We start from the raw sequence: 20,765 nt of genomic DNA, 5'->3' as shown, positions 1-20,765 counted from the left end.
GTGGAGGCCAGTTCTCTGGATGCTTTCAAGAGAGAGCTAGATAGGGCTCTTAAAAACAGCGGAGTCAGGGGATATGGGGAGAAGGCAGGAACGGGGTACTGATTGGGTATGATCCGCCATGATCACATTGAATGGCGGTGCTGGCTCGAAGGGCCGAATGGCCTACTCCTGCACCTATTGTCTATTGCTGCACCACCGTGCCGCCCTAAATTGCAATAAATCTATGTGTTTGTGCATCTCAATAAGGTTTATTAATGTAAACATCATTCCACTGAATATGATGTCAGTTTCATTTTACATATCATTGTTTTAACAATGCAATCTGAAACTCTATAACTTAATACTTACATAACACTTCTAAACACTAACCGCTTTCATAATTAAACATTAGCCTCTGTATTAAGTAATAAATTTGACCTCTCTACAAATTGAAAAATCAATGTCTCACAGCCCTGAACCTGTAGTTAGTCCTAATCAATCTGAAGAACGATCCCGACCCGAAACTTTATCTGTCCCTTCCATCCGCACATTTTGCCCGACCTGCTGAGTTCCTCCAGCACTTTGTATTTTGCTCAGGATCTCAGTGTCTGCAGTTCCTTGTATTTAGTCTCATTTGATAAAATTGCGTTTGATTTTTATGGGTCATTTTAATATGTTTTTTTAAACTAGATAATAGCGACCAAATATACTTTTAGGATGAAATCATCAATATTAATTTTACATTAAAATTCTAAATTGGCCAAAGTTATCCATAACCAAGCTGACAGATTTGGAAAGGTGGTCAGTATAAGTCTATGGAAGGACCTCAGCAAGAATGATCACCTATCCATGTTCTCCAGTGATTTTGCCTGACCCACTGAGTTATTCCAACACAGTCTTTTTTTTGTTTATCTGCATCTGCAATTCCTTGCTTTCCCTCTCCCTCCATCCCTCCTCCCTTCCCAGTTCTCTGACCAGTCTGACTGTCCTTGATTACATTTTATCTGTTTGTTCTGTTGTTAACTTCTCCTAGCTTACAATTATCTATTCTACATGTTCCTTGATCTGCATCCCCTTTGTCTCGTTTTCACACCCTTCACTTCCTTATCTCTGCATCTCCCTCTCCCCTGGCAGTCTGAAGAATGGTCTCGACCCGAAATGTCACCAATTCCTTCTATCCAGAGATGCTGACTGTCCTGCTGAGTTACTCCAGCATTTTGTGTCTAAACCAGCATCTGCAGTTCCTTCCTACACATCTCGCCTGCAGTTCCTTGTCTCCCCGTCTCCATTTCTACTGCAGGTTGAGAATAGATTTCTATTTTAGGAAAATAGTGATTTTTTTTTTAGACAAATATGTTTCTGAGAAGATTAGATTGTTGGCCAGATGAAAGGAATGTACCAAAATGTTCTGATGTTATACAGAAGTGCGTTATTTGCACACTTCTTTAAGGTTCAAATACAAAGCTGTGAAGAATGAGAATACCAAATATTAGATTGTTTTCATTGATATTGAAGTAGCAATTACCCAAATGGTGACTTTACTGTGATCTGTATTAATGATAGAGAGAAGAGATCCAGTTCCTATCATGACAGATGTGGAAGTTAAATTTAGATTAATAATCAGGATTTTTTTTAAAGGTGGCACAAAACCATGGGATTTTGAGAAAACCCATCTGCTTCAAGAGAGGAAACCCATTGACCTGGTTCAGTCTGGACTATATGTGACTCCCCAGCCATGACCTGTTTGACTGAAATGGCCCAGCAGGCTACTCACTCAGCAATTAGGAAGCGTCAAGGGATTGCAGATGCTGGTTTACAAAATAAAACGAAGTGCTGGAGTAATTTAACAGGTCAGGCAGCATCTCTGGAGAACATGGATAGGTTTTGGGTTGGGACCCTTCTTCAGACTGATTGTAATAGTTGGAGAAAGCTGGAATAAAACAGGTAGGGGTCTGGGTGAGCCTGAACAACAGTCTGGACCTAAAATGTCACATGTTCCCTTTCTCCAGAGATGCTGCCTGACCCGCTGAGTTACTCCAGCATTCTGCATCCATCTTGGGGTGGGTCCAAGCCTGGCAAGTGAAGGGTCAAGAGAAGGCATTGAGGGCTGGAGTAGCTTGGTGGGTCAGGCAGCATCTCAGGAGAACAGGATAGGCAAAGTTTCGAGCTGGGACACAAGAAGGGTCACGGCACGAAACGTCATCCATCCACGTTCTTCTGAGATGATGCCTGACCTGCCGAGCTACACCGGCATCCTGTGTCTTTTTTTTTTGTGTAAACCAGCACCTGCAGTTCCTTGTTTCCACAAGTGACAGGTGAACAGAGGTGAAGGGGGCAGGGGCAGGCAGGTTGATTAAGCAATTCGGAATGAGTGTTAAGAGCCAGTATTGCAAGGAACACACATGCAAAAAATATTCACGACAGAAATATTTCCAGTATCAATGAAACCTTTCTTAGCTTTCAGCGCCTTTTAGCTGAGAACCAGAAGCATATTTACTGAGCTGCAAAGAACGTAATAATTAAACTGGTGTACCATTGAAGATCCTGTAGAACCAGTTTGGTGTGGGGTTTGGTTACAGACAGCTGACTTCAAGTGACACCTCCTTGATAGTGCCTCAAGGAAGAATTTTATGATTGCAAGCGTTCGACAAGGAGAGGAATTTGCGTGTGAGCTGGGAGTAGTCCGCCAATCCTTTGCCGTGTCAATTGTGTTCTGTGTTGTAAATGAAATAGCAGGCGTGTGTTGAAACTTCTGCACTTGAAGAAGAAGCTTAAAATCTCAGTTGAATTCCCACCCCACGCCCCCACACCAGTTCCCGTAGCAGACGGATGGGAGTAGGTGGATTTAGGGAGGTAACTTTATTAATAACAGCATTGGTATGAAGTGCTGGTGGGAGGAGTCAAAGCACAAATGCTGCAAACTTACTCGGAGGGAGCTGGAAGTCGGGTTAAAGATGTCACACGAGGAAGTTCGCGGGATCTTTTTCTAGGAGCAACCGTCCTGTGGAGCTTTGTGTACGTATGAACGTGTGTTAAACTTTAGCCTTTAGCAACTGGCAAGTTTGATCTGGCGGATGCAAATAAGAACACAAGTTCTTTTGTGTATTGGGCGGTGTTTTCATTTAGGAACGGCTGTCTGTGTTAGAAAGTGAAGGCTTTTAAAAATGTAAACATTTAAAAAATAGTTGCCAGTGCCTTTTCCCTTCCAGAGGGGCCTCCGTGTGTTTGCAATAGTCCGTGGAGGAGTTTGTAAAGGTGGTTATTTCCCAAGATGACTAAAGTAGACAGTGAATGGCTCCCAGGCGGTGAATTGAATGGTAACTAGACAACTGCGGAGTGCCTGAACAATGGAGTGTTTTGGAAAGGAAGGTGATGGTAATTGATACAAGGAAGTTATTGTATGCACTCTATAGCAACACAGACAATTTATTGAATGGGGAGTTGTGATAAGGTTAGTTCTGTTTTCAGACTTCCAGCCATTCAATTATTTAAAAGCTGTATCACTTCCCCCCCCCCCCCCCCCCCCCCCCCTAACCCTGCAGACTGCCCTGTGTTAATGCAGCAGGGTTATTATCACTGTAGCGTTGCACATTATGCCCAGTCTTTCCTTTTGTTTTTTTGTAGATTTTCCAGTGGAAACAGCTTGAAAATTTATACTTTCGCGAAAAGAAGTTTGCGGTCGAGGTTCACGACCCTCGCAGGTAAAACTACTTCCTCGTTTGCGATCGAAATTCAAAGACATCCTTTGGTTTCTGCATGTATCACATTCATGAAACTGTTGCCATATTGTATTGTAGATTTTTGTTGCAAATATTTTTATAAAATCTAGCATGCAATGCTAAAGCAATTACAAATGTTTAACAAAAAAAACGCAATCTGTCAAAACTTCCCAGGATTAATTATAACTAGAATAATTATTCATAAATCTGTACGTTAAAGGAGCAGAATTAGGCCATTCTGCCCATTCAATCGTGGCTGGTACTTTTCCCTCTCTTCTTCCCTGTACTTTGCGTTGTTGTAGCATTTATTTTAGCTTTAGTTTTCTCCAGCCCCCCCCCCAATCACCCCATTCCTCAGATTGACCTCCAAGAGGTAATTTACCCCCCAAGAGGGCCAAACTGTGCACAGGTTGATGGTTGGATTTTATCTGCATGTGTCCTGGTCACTAGAGTTGCCTCGGCTCTCTCTCCACCCGCTGACCAAAGAGATGATGAACGTATGAACTTCAGACAGATGAACACTTTATTGTCACATGTCACATACAACATGTGTTATTGTCACATGTCACATACAACTGTGTTCTTGATATGTTTAAGGCGAAGATTGACAGATTTTGATTAGTAGAGGTATTGGAGCTTAAGAGGAGAAGGCAGGAGAATGCGGTTTTAGGAGGGCGAGATAGATTTGCCATGATTGAATGGCAGACTTGATGGGCCGAATGGCCTAATTCTGCTCCTATAACGTGCAAACTAAACCAAGCACGTGGCTTTTTCAGCCCTCTGCTGTGACTTCTTACGTAATATACGAGTAGATTCATTGTGGTGAAGCTATCCAGAGACCTGGACTATCATTCTGGAGGCACAAAACCAATTCTGATGGTGACCATGAGACAACTCTCTCATCGAAGGAACCCATTTGGTTCACTAATGTCCTAATATTATCCTTAACTACTCCAGTGTGTAGAAAGGGACTGCAGATGCAGTTCCGAAGATACACACATAGCAACAAAGAAAATAGGTGCAGGAGTAGCCCATTCGGCCCTTCGAGCCAGTACCCCGTTCCGACTTTTTCCCCATATCCCTTGAATGCTGGAATATCCACAAAATACTGCAGTAACTCAGCGGGTCAGGCAGCATCTCTGGAGAAAAAGGATGGGTGATGTTTCGGGTCGAGACCCTTCCTTGGACTGGACTGTGTGTGACTCAACCTTTATTACGAAGGGTGAAGGCAGCAATGTGGCGCAGCGGTAGAGTTGCTGCCTTACAGCGCCAGAGACCCGACCCTGACTACGGGTGCAGTCTGTGCGGAGTTTGTACGTTCTCCACGTGGGTTTACTCCGGTATCTCCAGTTTCCTCCCATGCTCTAAAGACGTACAGGTTTGCAGGCTAATTGGCTTGGAATAATTGTAAATTGTCCCTAGTGTGTGTTTGTGTAGGATAGTGTTAGTGTGCGGGGATCGCTGGTCGGCATGGACTCGCTGGGCCGAAGGGCCTGTTTCCGCACTGTTACTCTAAACTAAACTAAAAAAGAAACTTAATGGATTTGAACTTTAAGGGAAATATACCACCTGCAATCCCTCCGTGGAACACTATAATCTCACTAACAACTAACTGCTTTTAGAAATAAAATGTAGAGACACCTCCTTCGTGGGTGTATTCCACCCTACTGAACTGTATTGAGGTCTGAAGAAGGGTCTCGACCCGAAACCCTTCACCCGTTCTTTCTCTCCGGAGATGCTACCTGTCCCGCTGAGTTGCTCCAGCTTTTTATGTCCATCTTCGGGTTTAAAACAACACCTGCAGTTCCTTCCTACACAAACAAAATGAATGTTTTCATTCTTGACTCCTAACTGCCCTGGGATTAAGCCTGGAGGCCATTGGGATGAACAATAAGTAGCAGCCTTGTCAGCAGTATGTACATCCTGTAAACACCAGAAAGTTTGTGTTTTACTTGTTCTGCTGCCTCAGTTTGTAGGCCGGCCAAGCAGCTGCAAGGATTTTTTTTCTTCCACATTCTGTCTTCACCGCCAGATTTGTTTTCGGGGAATGTTTCATAACAAATGTACTGGCTTCTGCCCAGTTTAAACTGAACTCCTGAAGAAACCAAACAATCTCAGTGAAGCGTGGTTACTCCGACACTATCCACGGGACTGGAGTAGACGGAGGAGGAGCAGCCAACGCATTCAAGCGAGGTGGCTGGGTAGCGGGGTGGTAGACGCGGGTTCGATCCTGACCACGGCTGCCACCAGCACAGAGTTTGTACGTTCTCCCCGTGATCTTCGTGGGTTTGCTCTAGGTGCTCCCTCACTCCAAAGAGGTGTAGTTTTGAGGGTTAATTGGCTTCGGTAAAATTGCCCCCAGTGTGTGGGATAGTGTTCGTGTACAGGGTGATTGCTGGTCAGTGCGGACTCGGTGGGCTGAAGGGCCTATTGTTATGTGTATCTCTAGAGTAAAAGAAAGGTGACGTTTCAGGTTGTGGCCCTGCTTCAGACTGGGGGAGGGGGGGGAGAAGGAGATGAGTTGGAGGAGATAAAATACTCGGACAAATCAGGGCCTCCAACAGGTAGCGGGGTGTCAGGCAGGTCAATTGTTGACTAGGATGGAGAAAGGGGACGTGGGGGAGGTGGAGGGGATGGATAGTTAGTGCAAGTTACTTAAGATTATTAGACATAAGACATAAGATTGTATGTATTTACCTTTCTTGTACATCAGTGGAGCTGCACACTAAATCTCGTTGCACTGACGTGCAATGACAATAAAAGATATATTATGTTATTATATTATTATTAGAGAATTCAACGTTCATATCGCTGGGTTGTAAGCTACATGTGACCTCACTATAGCAATGGAGGAGGCCCAGGACAGAAAAGTCAATGTGGGAAGGGGAGTCAGATTATGTTGTTGGTCGTATGTTGATTGTTATTAATACTCTCTGGTAACTGGCACAAATTAATCTTAAGATTCTTGTGGCAGTGGATGAGAGAAAGGGAGTTTATTTGCTGAGTAATTTATAAAGGTGCTGCTATCTATGCGTGTAAACCTGCAACTTGCTTGTCCATTATTTATGGTGCGGTTTGGAGGAAATCTACTGCAAGAGACTGTTTTCCTCTGTTGACTATCGTGTGAATAAGTTCCAAGTTTGTAATTTATGTACAGTATTGCACCTTTATAGAACAAACACAGAACAGTACAGGAACAGGCCCTTCGGCCCACAATGTTTGTTCCGAACACGATGCCAAGCTAAACTGATTCATCTGTCTGTCCCTGATCCATGTCCCTCTATTCCTTGCACTTCCTCATGCCTATCTAAATGCCTCTTAAAAGCCACTATCATATCTTGAGGAACCTTCATTCATTTTTGATTAATGTGCACAGCAGGTGAGGTCATAGACCCATAGTGATAGTGTGGAAACAGGCCCTTCGGCCCAACTTGCCCACACCGGCCAACATGTCCCAGCCACACTAGGACCACCTGCCTGCGCTTGGTCCATATCCCTCCAAACTTGTCCTATCCATGTACCTGTCTAACTGTTTTGTAAACATTGGGATAGTCCCAGCCTTGACTACCTCCTCTGGCAGCTTGTTCCATACACCCACCACCCTTTGTGTGAAAAAGTTACCCCTCGGATTCCTATTAAATCTTTTCCCGTTCACCTTGAACCTTTGTCTTTCACTATTTCAAAAACAACCGATTTAAGATTTATTTTTTTTAAGTTCCACAGAGGGAGCACAAGTGGTGTTTTATCTCTTTATGTCCAAATCCAAAGCTGCTTAAGACGCGATTCTAAAGGCAACGTTTGCATGTCCGACTTTTGAAAGCACACTTTCTCCCAGTTAGTCCTTGAAATAACATTGACAGAGCTGTTGGGGAGGGGCCTATCGCCTCAGGCTAACTGCCCATTTCTGTTCAAGGAGTACTTGTACATAGTGTGAAGAGAAATTCACCAGCTCAACAGAATTTAAAAATAATCACACTTCATTTCCAAAGCAACTGAAAACTCACCAAAATGGAATTGCCATTTAAATGAAGGGCGGCACAGTGACACAGCAGTAGAGCTGCTGCCTCACAGCACCAGAGACCCAGGTTCGATCATGACCACGGCTGCTGTTTGTGTGGAGTTTGCACATTCTCCCTGTGACATGTGGGTTTTCTCTGGGTCATTTGGTTTCTTCCCACATTCCAAAGACGTGCAGGTTTGTCGGTTAGTTTTTATTCGTTTTAAAGATACAGCGCGGAAACGGGCCCTTCGGCCCATGCCGACCAACGATCCCCGCACATTAAAACTATCCTACACACATAACACGCTAGGGACAATTTTTACATTTACCAAGCCAATTTACCTACAAACCTGTACGTCTTTGGAGTGTGGGAGGAAACTGAAGATCTCTGAGAAAACCCACGCAGGTCACGGGGAGAACGCGCAAACTCCATACAGACAGCACCCGTAGTCGGGATTGAACCCGGGTCTCCGGCGCTGCATTCGCTGTAAGGCAACAACTCTACCGCTGCGCCACCGTACCGTAATTGGCTTCTGTAAATTATCCCGTGTGTAGGATGTAAAACTGGGATAGCATAGAATTAGTGTGCGAGTGATCCATGGTCGGCATGGGATCGGTGGGCCGAAGGGCCTATTTCCACATTGTATCTCTAAACTAAACGATGATTTATGGAGTTTGTACATTCTCCCTGTGACCACGTGGGTTTTCTCTGGTGGCTCCGGTTTCCTTTCATATCCCAAAGACGTGCGGGTTTGTAGGTTAATTAGCCTCTAAATAGCCCCAAGTAGTGTATAGGTTGCAAAAGTGAGATAACGTGGAATTAACATAAGGGTAGTCGATGGTCAGCATGGACTCAGTGGGCCAAAGGGCCTGTACCCACGTACTATCTCGAAACTAAAGTAAATACATTGACTCTTAAACCTCGTGGATTTTCTCTGGGTGTTCCGGTTTCCCCCCACACGCCAAAGATGTGCGGATTCGTAGGTCAATTGTCTTCAATAAAATTGTAAATTGTCCCTAGCAAGTAGGATAGTGCTAGTGTACGGGGTGATCTGTTAGCATGCAACAAAAACTTTTGTACTGTACCTCGTTACATGTGACAATAAACTGAAACTGATCGCAGGTTGGCGCGGACTTGGTGGGCCGAAGGGCCTGTATCTCCAAAATCTACACAGTTGCTGGATCCGAGGGGCAGAAAAACCGACTGTTCTAACATCCCACCTGTTTCCAGTTTACATTTTAGTTTCTCCGTCCATAAATTCTCTGGTCATTCTTTATTGAAGTTAAAAAGCTATCAAATATAGGCAGCAACTCCTTGGCAGCATTAGAAAATGCTTTCAACTAATTTGATGTTACATCTCCTTTAGGTTCTTTGCAATTTTTTTTTGAAAAGTGCATTTGCTGTAAATCTTTACTTTTAATCCAAATGGCAATAATTCCTATTTTTACAGAGTGCCGTTGTCAAGAAGAACATTTGGACAGCCGAGTCTGGTGGTAAATACCTGGTATGCCAGTACCTCACTGATAAAATCCATTTGGGTGATGGCAATAAGCCAACATCAGTTCTACCTGGACAGAAAACAGAGCAAAGTAAGTTGTTGATCGGAAAGGATTACAAGCTACATTTTGATATGCAAACTGGGACATGTATTAGATATGTAATCTTTAGCAGTCAGTCTCAACTCTGCGTGTGGAGGAATTGCAGATGCTGGCTCAAACCGAAGACAGACATAAAAAGGCTGGAGTTACTCAGCGGATCAGGCAGCATCTCTGGAGAAAATGAATAGGTCTCAGCTATGGGCAGCAGAGTGGCACAGCGGTAGAGCTGCTGCCTTATAGCACCAGAGACCCACCCGGATCGGTTCGATCCCGAGTTTAGAAGAATGAAGGGGGACCTCATTGAAACAAAGAATGGTGAAAGTCCTGGATAGGGTGGATGTGGAGAGGATGTTTCCACTGGTGGGAGAGTCCAGGGCCAGAGGTCATAGCTTCAGAATAAAAGGACGTTTTAAAAGACATTCCTTTAGAAATGCGATGCGGAGGAATTTCTTTAGTCAGAGGGTGGTGATTCTGTGGAATTCATTGCCACAGACGGCTGTTTCTAATGGATGTTTCTAAGACGGAAATTGACAGATTCAGGATTAGGAAGGGTGTCGGGTTAAGGGGAGTAGGCAGGAGAATGGGATTGGGAGGGAGAAATGGATCAGCCATGATTGAATGGCGGAATAAACACGATGGGCCGAATGGCGTAATTCTGCTCCTCAAACTTATGAACATGACTGAGGATGCTGTTAATATGGAGTTTGCACGTTCTTCCTGCGACCGAGTGGGTTTTTCCCAGGTGCTCCGGTTTCCTCCCACATTCCAAAGACGTGCAGGTCTGTCCTCTGCACGTTGCCACTAGCATGTAGGATAGAACTAGTGTACGGGTGATCGCTGGACGGCGCAGACTTGGTGTGCCAAAGGGCCTGTTTCAATGCTGTATCTCTAAACTAAACTATGATCCTTCTGTAACATTTTTGAAATGAATTTCTTTCCGTTTCTGTAGGCAAAGATCCCATCGGCAAGAAGTCTCAGCGATATTGCAATGGACTTGACTGACACTGGAATGCCCAAAGCTTCTAAACAGACAAACGAGGAAAGAAAAATTCCAGTTATAACAGCTAGTAATGGCAGCCTAATTTCCTCAGGTAACCTGTTTACTCTGCATGTTTTCAACATCCCATCAAAAGTGTTTCAATGTTAAAGAAGGATAGTCACTAACTATCTTCTCGCAATGCTTACTCTCACGTCCAAGTTTTCATCAGTTAATCATTCAGTATTATATTTATTAGATGGGTAGCATAGTTCCAGAGTTTAATTTTCTTTGGAGACACAAGAGACCGCAGATATTGGCAACTAGAGCAACAAACCTCTGCTGGAGAAGGCCTAGCATCGGTGGAGGGAAGGATTTAGTTCAGTTTAGTTTATTGTCACGTGTGCCGAGGTATAGCGAAAAGCTTTTGTTGCATGCTAACCAGTCATCGGAAAGACAATACACGATTGCAATTGAGCCATTTACAGTGCATAGATACATGATGAGGGAATAATGTTTGGTGTAAGGTAATGCCAGCAAAGTCAGATCAAAGATAGTACGAGTGTCACCAATGAGTTAGATTGTAGTTCAGAACTGCTCTCTGGTTGTGGTAAGATTATTCAGTTGCCTGATAACAGCTTGAGAGAAACTGTCCCTGAATCTGGAGGTGTATGTTTTCACACTTTTTTCTTGCCTGGTGATAGAGAGGAGAGTGGTCGGTGTTTCAAGTCAAGACTCCAGCGAGGTTGCAAGGATATTAGATATTGGGTGTCTGAAGACCCATACCAAACGGAAATGTTATTTTAATTGTGTTCAATGATTACATGCAGTTCTGCTCACCCCATTACAGGAAGGGTGTGGAGGCTTTGGTGGAGATGGTGCAAATGAGGTTTACTAGAAGGTTCTCTGGGTATTAGCCAGAAGGAGAGGTTGTATAAACTTGTTTTTTAAGGAACGTCGGAGGCTAAGGGAAGATCTGATGGAAGTATATAAAATGATGAGAGGTATAGACAGCCAGAATCTTTTTCCCACGGTGTAAATGTCAAGGACTAGCGAGGCAGAGCTTTAAAATGAGAGGAGCAAAGTTTAAAGGGGATGTGCAGGGCAAATATTTTATACAGTGGTGGGTGCCTGATACGTGCTGCCAGGGGTGGCGGTGGAGGCAGATAAGTGGCATTTAAAAGACTTGTACATAGGTTTATGGATGGACAAGTACTGGAACACAAGGGATATGGAACACATGCAGGCAGAGGAGATTAGTGTAACGGCATCAGGTGCAGCATAAACATTGTGGGCCGAAGGGCCTGTGCTGTATGGTTTAATGGTCCAATGCATACCTGTAAACCTGGTTTATCTCATTGGGATTCTGCTGGCTGCAATAATTCTGAAATCTTGGCCTTTTCTTTGCAACGAGTACCTACGAAGTAAATCTTTTACAGGGTCGGGAAGTTGTACGTGCCGAACATGTACTTTAGGAAGGGGTTAAAGTCATTGAAGGTTTAACTTATTACACGTGGGTGTAAATTCTGTCTTTGCTCTTCCATGTACTGCCGCGTTAATATCGCACATAATGTTAAGAGTGCTATATTTATATAGATTTTATATAATTATGTAGCCAAAAGGCCCCATTGGAACAAAATGCACATAATCAGGTTTTAAAGGATTCGGCAATATTAAAACCAATGTGTTGTATCCAGTGAGTGTGTGTTGGGGTCAGCTGAAACTATTACTGGTTGCATCCAAGCCCTTACAGATGCTCAATCATGTGAAAAATCAATAGCTGGAGACCACTTCAGACGATAATGCACTGTATTGATTTCAAGTTCCAGTTAATGGATTTGTTAGAACACATGAGACTGCAACACTCTATATCCAAACTCATTCTATTTTTGTTTTAAATATACAATTAATTTAAGCATTGCAGCAAGATATACTACAGAGAGAGATTTACTACAGAATGTGTATATACAGAATATGCTCAGAATATGCAAGAATATAATCATCTTCTCATTCTGAAAATATGTAAAATTGAAATTTAAAAAAATATATATATATGTATTCAAATTTTTTTCTGACACAATTCTGAAATGGTTTTTAAAATATATGTATTCTTTAAATGATTTACTATATATGTTTTCTGGAAAGGGATTAATAATAACAGCTCTCTTGCCAAATCCTGCATTCTGTTTCTACTGTTCAAACAGAGATCTGTACAGGTCCTGAGGAGAGTGTGTCTGTTACCACAGCAGTCCTGTATTGTAACTGTTCTGAAACCTGTACATAGTGACCTTTATTGCATGCAATATCTTCATGTAACCGCGATGGCAGTGATAAGCAATGGCGTGTGTCCATGCAGGTTCTCAGGATTCTGAAGTGAGTGATGAACTGAAAAAAGAAAAACGAATTGCACTGAAACTGCGTCAAAGTGCGTTGGAAGATGCCCTCAACCTAAGGACGGAGGAGTTAAAGAAAATCTGTTTGCGAGAAGCCGTAAGTATAACCTTGCAAACATAAGTTCAATGTTTTCTGCACTCTGCCGCTTTAAATAGCCCTCATGGCCACAAATGTTCAATCATTCCTTTGTGTTTCTTGTGTGACTGTAATTTGTGTCAGCTGTGGCTCAGTTGGTAGTATTTCTCCTCTGAGTCAGAAGGTTGCATGTTCAACTCCCACTCTAGGAACTTGAGCATAAGATCAATGTCGACAAGCTCGTACGGGACTGAGGGGGCGAATAATTGAGCAGGTTGAACCTGAATTCTTCAGAATCCAGACGATAAGGAAATGATCGGTTTAAAGCGCAAATTCTGGGGTAGGGGGGTGGGAATTGGTGGCAGCTGAGAAGAGAATGGTTGGGGGAACGGGCGGGGGAGTGGAAATTAGGGCTGAAGGGTTTATCATCCAAGATTTCATTGAACAGCTCAGGACCAGTGGCGGTGCAGTGATCGAGTTGCTGCCTTGCAGCGCCCTAGGCCTGGGTGCGATCCTGACTACAGGTACTGTCTGTATGGAGTTTGTACGTTCTCCCTGTGACCACGTGGGTTTCCTCCCACATCCCAAAGTCGTGTGGATTTGTAGATTAATTGACCTTTGTAGACCACCCTGAGTGTGCAGGGAGTGGATGAAACAGTGACTGAGAACTGGTGTGAATGGGTGAACGATAGTTGGCGTGGCACGGTGGGCTGAAGGGCCTGTTTCTGTACCGTATATCTCGAAACCAAATTAGTGGAGGCATTCACATATAGACACCAAAAGCTGGAGTAACTCAGCGGGCCAGTCAGAAAAGGAATGGGTGACGTTTCGGTGTTGAGGCCCTTCTTCAGACTGAGAGTCAGGGGAGAAGGAAACTAGAGGTATGGAAAGGTTGAGAACAAAACAGAGCCAGCACCGAGGACAGGGGAAAGGTGGAGCCCACAATGGTCCATTGTTGCCTGTGGAAGAGGTGATAATGAAGGGGCAACGAACAAGTGAAACTACCAGAAGGTCTCGGGTGGAGGAGGGACAGAGAGAATTGGGGCTGAAGGGTTCATCATCCAAGAGAGGGTAGTCATGGGGTTATTTGAAATGCAAGGAAAGGCCCTGTTGGTGTGACCTTGTGTGCAAATTGCCCGCTTCACATCCGAAGTTTTAGATTTCCGCAATGCCCTGAAATTGTGGAAAAACTCTGTATAAACGGGGGGTTTTTTTTTTTTGTTTTTTTTTTTTAATTTGCTGTTGACTGGAATCTATTGTACTTTCCATTTTAGGAGTTAACTGGAAAACTACCAAAAGAGTACCCGCAAACCCTGGGTGAAGATCTTCCACGTGTGAGGAGACGGGTGGGAACGGCGTTCAAACTGGAGGACTCCCTACTGCAAAGTGAAGAGGCAAGTATCCATGAGACCAATGACAGGAACCAACCAAGCAAACTTTGCTTTCCAAAAGTCATAGCTGCCTTTAATTCCTATCGGTGCCATGAAGCATTAGTGCTGCGTAGTTCTGAATAAGGCAGTGTATGTTTGGGATAGAAGGATGCAAAGTGACTCAGAGGGTCAGGCAGGTTCTGTGGAGAACAAGAATAGGTGATATTTTGCGTTGAGTTACTCCAGCACTTTGTTTCCTTTTGTTATTAATTGAGTATTCTTCCTAATAGTCTGCCAAATCACCAGATGCAAGGCACAATATGCGTGCCGGCACCGTGTGGCAACACAAAAAAGCACAATAAACCGATGCAAATTTCTCAAAGAGGTCACAAAGTGCTGGAGTAACTCGGCTGGTCAGATAGCATCTCCGGAGAACATGGATTGTTAACGTTGCAGGTCAAGACCCTTTTTCAGACAATGAAGGAAAGTGAAGAAGGGTCTCGACCCAAAGCGTCACCTATCCATGTGCTCCAGAGATGCTGTCGCTGAGCTACTCCAGCACTAGTTTAGTTTAGTTTTGAGAGATACAGCGTGAAACAGGCCCTTCGGCCCGCCAGGTCCGCGCCGACCAGCGATCCCCGCACATTAACACTATCTTACACCCACTAGGGTGTACCATTTACCAAGCCAATTAACCTACAAACCTGTACGTCTTTGGAGTGTGGGAGGAAACCGAAGATCTAGGTGAAAACCCACGCAGGTCACGGGGAGAACGTACAAACTCCGTACAGACAGCACCCGTAGTCGGGATCGAACCAGGGTCTCTACCGCTGCGCCTCCGTGACTGCCCACTTTATATCCTTTAGTGTAAACCAGCATTAGCAGATCCTAATGCCCCTGTCCCACTTAGGAAACTTGAACGGAAACCTCTGGAGGCTTTGCGCCCCACCCAAGGTTTCCGTGCGGTTTCCGGAGGTTTTTGTCAGTCTCCCTACCTGCTTCCACTACCGGCAACCACCTGCAACCTCCGGGAACTGCACGGAAACCTTGGGTGCGGCGCAAAGTCTCCAGAGGTTTCCGTTCAGGTTTCCTAAGTGGGACGGGCATTATTTCTATGTATTCAAAGTCTCTCTAGCCCAGCTTACACCAAATGGCATTCTTTATCCATGAGGCCACACACACTACACTCTTGCTAAAAGATTGGCCTTCCCTAAGCTCCTTCTTCCAGCAAGTTCAACGGATAAACAATCCAGGGTGAGAATTTCAGCTGACTTTTGATTCCCCTGCATTCCCATACAAAGACTATCCAATGCACAGATTCCACTGAACTCATTCTCTGCCAACTTCACATTTATCATTGATACAGTCTGGTAACAGGCTCATGTGGCCATGCCGACCATAGATCACCCATTCGAACGAGTTCTGTATTATCCTGTGGGGATCTTATAGAAACTTAGAAAATTCTTAAGGGATTGGACAGGATAGATGCAGGGAAAATGTTCCCGATGTTGGGGGAGTCCAGAACCAGGGTTCACAGTTTAAGAATAAGGGGCAGGCCATTCAGGACTGAGATGAGGAAAAACTTTTTCACCCAGAGAGTTGTGAATCTGTGGAATTCTCTGCCACAGAAGGCAGTGGAGGCCAATTCACTGGATGTTTTCAAGGGAGCGTTAGATATAGCTCAGGTACACAAAATTGCTGGAGGGCTAACGGAATCTAGGGATATGGGGAGAAAGCGGGTACGGGGTACTGCTTTTGGATGATCAGCCATGATCATATTGAATGGTGGTGGTGGCTCGAAGGGCAGGATGGCCTACTCCTGCACCTTTTTTCTGTGTTTCATACGTATAACTATCATATCCACAAGGTCCCTTTAGTTGGATTTTCCCGTGGCATGTTTATGCCAAGATTTTCCTTGGTTACAGCCACTCCTTCTCCCCTCTCCCATCGGGTAAAAGGTATAGAAGTGTGAAAACACCCACCTCCAGATTCAGGGACAGTTTCTTCCCAGCTGTTTTCAGGCAACTGAACCATCCTACCAACAACTAGAGAGCAGTCCTGAACTACTATCAACCTCATTGAAGACCCTCGGACTATCTTTGATTGGACTTGACTGGCTTTATCTTGCACTAAACATTATTCACGCTATTCATTTTATCATGTATCTGTACACTGTGGATGTGTCATAGAAGATAGGTGCAGGAGGAGGCCATTTGGCCCTTCGAGCCAGCACCACCATTCATTGTGATCATGGGGTACTGCTTTTGGATGATCAGCCATGATCATATTGAATGGTGGTGCTGGCTTGAAGGGCCGAATGGCCTGCTCCTGCACCAATTTTCTGTTTCTATCCCACTTTCACACTAACCCCCTACATACAAGAGGCAATTTACAGAGGCCAATTAACCTAAAAACCCGCACATCTTAAGGATCATTACCTAAACAAACGTAGTGTTTTTGTTGAGCCAAGGCTGGGGTTAAATTTTCACCATGCATACCGGCAGATGATTATGATCTGGAAAGAATGTTCATGTTGCAACTACACTGGCCCTTTGTTAAAGATGTGGGAATTCATCTTGTGAAACTACCTTGAAGCATCAGAAAGAAATAATATTATTTTAATTGGATGATTCGACAAGGTTTACATTTATTGCAAATACTTAATTGCTCATTAGAAGATTTGCTCAAAAGACGGTCCTGCAATAGTTTTCTGTGTGATTTTGTAAATGTCAGTTTAAAGATGGGCCAAGCGCGGGGCAGGTGGGTCTTGTGTAGATGGGGCATCTATGGTCGGGATGGGCAGTTTGGGCTGAACGGCCTGTGTCTGTGCCATGTGGCTATTTAGTTCAATAAACTAAACTTTAAAAAATGGGTTTCTAGAAACCCATTCTAGTCTATAGAACAAATTTTCAGCTTATTTCTGTACCGAGGTACAGTGAAAAGCTTTTGTTGCGTGCTAACCAGTCAGCGGAACAACAATACTACATGATTACAGTCGAGCCATGTACAGTTTATAGATACATGATAAAGGAATAACATTTAGTGCAAGGTAAAGTCTGATCAAAGATAGTCCGAGGGTCACCAATGAGGTAGATAGTAGTTCAGGACTGCTCTCTAGATGTGTTAGGATGGTTCAGTTGCCTGACAACACCTGGGAAGAAACTGTCCCTGGTCAATAACGCTGAAGGTACTGTGCGCTGGGAATACCACACTTCAGACTACCTCCAATGTTATGCCCCAATAACTTAAAAGCATCTTAATTTCAGAGGCATGGTGCAGTGTGTTCCCGCATCCACACACAGCATTCAGTGCCGCCAACCGAGTAAGAATCTGTGGGCAATAATAACAACTAAAGGATTGTGTTTTTTCTTTCCCACCGCGTTGCATTTTAGGATCCGCACTTACAAAACCTGGAAAGCAAATTTGTCATTCAGCAGAAAATAGTGGAAGCTGCAAGGAAACTGGCCAACGATCCCGAAATAGGCAAGAACGTTAAAAGGAAGAGGAAGCAAGACTACATTGAGGCTCTGAAGAAGCTGCAGGATATCGAGAATGCAAGTAACGAGTACAGAATAAAGAGTGGGAGGAAACCAATTCCAAGAGCCTCCCTCATACTTCCTGGTAAGAATCTAATTAATCCTCCAATTGCACTTGAAATCATCATAAGATCATGTTCATGAATGATAGGAGCAGAATTAGGTCATTCGGCCTATCGTCTACTCTGCCATTCAACCATGGCTGATTTATCTCTCCCTCCTAACTCCATTCTCCTGCCTTCTCCCCATATCCTCTGACACCCGTACTAATCAAGAATCTATCTATCTCTGACTTGCCCTCCACCGCTTTCTGTTGCAATGAATTCCACAGTTTCACCACCCTCCTCCTCATCTCCTTCCTAAAATTCTGAGGCTATGACCTCTTGTCCTACACTCTCCCTCTAGTGGAAACATCCTCTCCACATCCACTCTATCCAAGCTTTCACTATTCTGTACATTTCAATGAGGTCCCCCTCATTCTTCTAAACTTCAGCGACTACAGGCCCAGTGCCTTCATACATTAACCTACTCATTCCTGGGATAATTCTTGTAAACCTCTTCTGGACCTTCTCCAGAGCCAGCATATCCTTCCTCAGATATGGTGACCAAAATTGCTCACAATATTCCAAATGCAGCCTGTCCAGGGCCTCAGCATTACATCCCTGTTTTTGTATATAAACCCTCTTGAAATAAATGCTAGCATTGCGTTTGCTTTCTTTACTACATCTTGCCTTCAACTTACCGATTAACTTTTTGGGAATACTGCATCAGCATTCCCAAACGTCCCTTTTAGCCTCCGATTTCTGGATTCTCTCCCCAATTAGACGATTGTATTTATATTTATGGAATCGTGGTATTTCAAAATAAATTGGGTGAATGGGTCACCTTGGTCAGCATGGATAGGTTGGGCTGAAGGGCCTGTTTCAGTGAGGTATGCAGTGTGACTGAGTCTAACTCAACTCAGCAGAAAAACCTTTCTCACCATTCATAATGTTTTGTACTGACATGATTTCCAGTGAATAGAAGAATAATGTTGCCAGTAATCATTTTGTCGACACTTTTGCATTCATGATTTCCTCATTGTGAAACATTTCACTTTTTTCCCCCCCTGTGTAGATGAGATCATACCCTCGGAAACCAGTTCTTTATCGGACACAAACACAGCAGACGATGGTAAGAACTCGAGTTAGAATGCTCTACTTATTAACAGTGCCTGCATGTGCACTTTAATGTTAGGGATTACAGTCGTGCCAAGGCCAGCAGCATAATCAAGGACGGATTGCACCCCGACCGCTCCCTCTTCTCCCCTCCCCCATCAGGCAAGATGTATAGCACTGTGAAAACGCACAACTCCAGATTCTGGGACAGTTTCTTCCCAGCTGTTATCAGGCAACTGAACCATCCTACCAACAACTTGAGAGCAGTTCTGATCCACTATCTACCTCATTGGAGACCCTCGGACTATCTTTGATCGGACTTTACTGGACTTTATCTTGCACTAAACATTATTCCCTTTATCATGTATCTGTACGCTGTGGATGGCCCGGTTGTAATCTTGTATTGTTTTACTGCTGACTGGTTAGCACGCAACAAAAGCTTTCCGCTGTACTGCGTGTCAATAAACTGAACTAAGCTACTAAACTAAAGTAAGTTCCCTACCTCATCCTAACGCACAGTCTCAATCTGAAACATTGACCGTTCCCTTTGCCTCCGCAGATGCTGCCTGACCCACTGACCACCTCCAGCAGTTTGTGTAACACTCCAGAATCTATTCTCTTGGTCAGATCCCATCCAGTTTAACCAGTTTATTAACATGGAAAATTACGCGAGTGATTCCAAAATTCAATTCTTTCCAGGCAGAACAATTGAATTTGAAATATCAGTCCTAAGTAAAATCAGTCCGTGTTCTAACCGTGGTGTTTATCTTTTCAGGGCCTGTCCCACTTGGCAATTTTTTTGGCGACTGCCGGCGTCGTTGACTGACGTATCAGTGTCACCGAAAGATTTTATGCATTTCAATATCCAGTGGCGACAAAAAAAATGTTGCGTCACTTGAGGCGACACCGCGCGTCATACGTCGTCACGCCGCGACTTTATCGGTGACCTGACACGTCAGTCAATGATGCCGACAGTCGCCGAAACAATCGCCAAGTGGGACAGGCCCTTTCGTCCTGCAGGGCATTTTGTTAGTGCTCTTGTCCTCTTGTGGGAAGAGGTGGATGTCTAACCGTGTTCTGATCAAAGTCATTTAGTTTGGACACATCCAGTCTCAGTGCACACAATAAAGAGATGCAGCTAGTGTAAGTGTGTGCGTCAGTAGCCAGATAGTAGAAGTATAGTAGATAGTATTTGAGCCCTAAAATTGATCTAAGAATAAAAGGGGCGGCGCGGTGGTGCAACGGTAAAGTTGCTGCCTTACAATGCCAGTACCCGGGTTTGATCCTGACTACAGGTGCTGTCTGTGCGGAGTTTGCGCATTCACCCTGTGACTGAGTGGGATTTCTCCGGGTGCCCTGGTTTCCTCCCACATTCCATAGACGTGCAAGTTTGTAGGTTAATTGGCTTCTGTAAATTCTCCCTAGTGTGTGAGACTGAACGAGTGTACAAGTGATGGTTGGTGGGCCGAAGGGCCTGTTTCCACGCTGTATCTCTAAATAAAACAATCTGTCTACAGCAACAATTCTCACAACGTATTTTACGATCTAAATGTGAACCATGAGGTGAAATTGTAATTGTGTGTATTATGGTATTTGCAGATGAACTGAAAGGTGTACTGAGTTGCTTACAATTACTAACGTTCTCATTGTTTGTTCTGGCAGATGACGTGCGTGGTGTGCAAAGAAAGCGATCCTTTTCCAGCCAGCAACCACCGAGGCCACTTCCACCGCAGTCTCTCGAGCTCAAACAGAGTCGGCAAAGGAGGAGTTCTGCAAGTGAACAGCTACACGATAAAGGACATCTAGTCCATCCTAGGTAGAGCAATTCCTGATTCTTTAGGATCTGTGTACATCTGTGACTATTTGTATTCTAGACGGGAACCATTTTGTTTGCTTCTTCAAAGTTTGCTGCGTAACATATGTGTGTTTTTATTGTCAACTTCTCCTTTAACAAGTTATC

At 44.1% G+C, this 20,765-nt stretch overlaps 1 protein-coding gene across 1 annotated transcript in view; it reads left to right on the top strand.

Annotated features, from left to right (window-relative positions):
• Positions 1-20,765, top strand: part of frmd4b (FERM domain containing 4B) — a 174,625-nt gene that overhangs the window by 132,141 nt on the left and 21,719 nt on the right. The window contains 8 exon segments of the mRNA XM_033037349.1: positions 3,604-3,680; positions 9,150-9,288; positions 10,247-10,388; positions 12,630-12,763; positions 14,017-14,136; positions 17,505-17,733; positions 18,765-18,821; positions 20,468-20,621. Of these exon segments, the coding sequence (XP_032893240.1) occupies positions 3,604-3,680; positions 9,150-9,288; positions 10,247-10,388; positions 12,630-12,763; positions 14,017-14,136; positions 17,505-17,733; positions 18,765-18,821; positions 20,468-20,621 (1,052 nt within the window).

This window comes from Amblyraja radiata, chromosome 18 (genome assembly GCF_010909765.2).
Source record: "Amblyraja radiata isolate CabotCenter1 chromosome 18, sAmbRad1.1.pri, whole genome shotgun sequence".
In the NCBI taxonomy this organism is placed as follows: Eukaryota; Metazoa; Chordata; class Chondrichthyes; order Rajiformes; family Rajidae; genus Amblyraja; species Amblyraja radiata.
The sequence above is the reverse complement of the archived record's forward strand: the minus strand, read 5'-3'. Positions and strand labels throughout refer to the sequence as shown.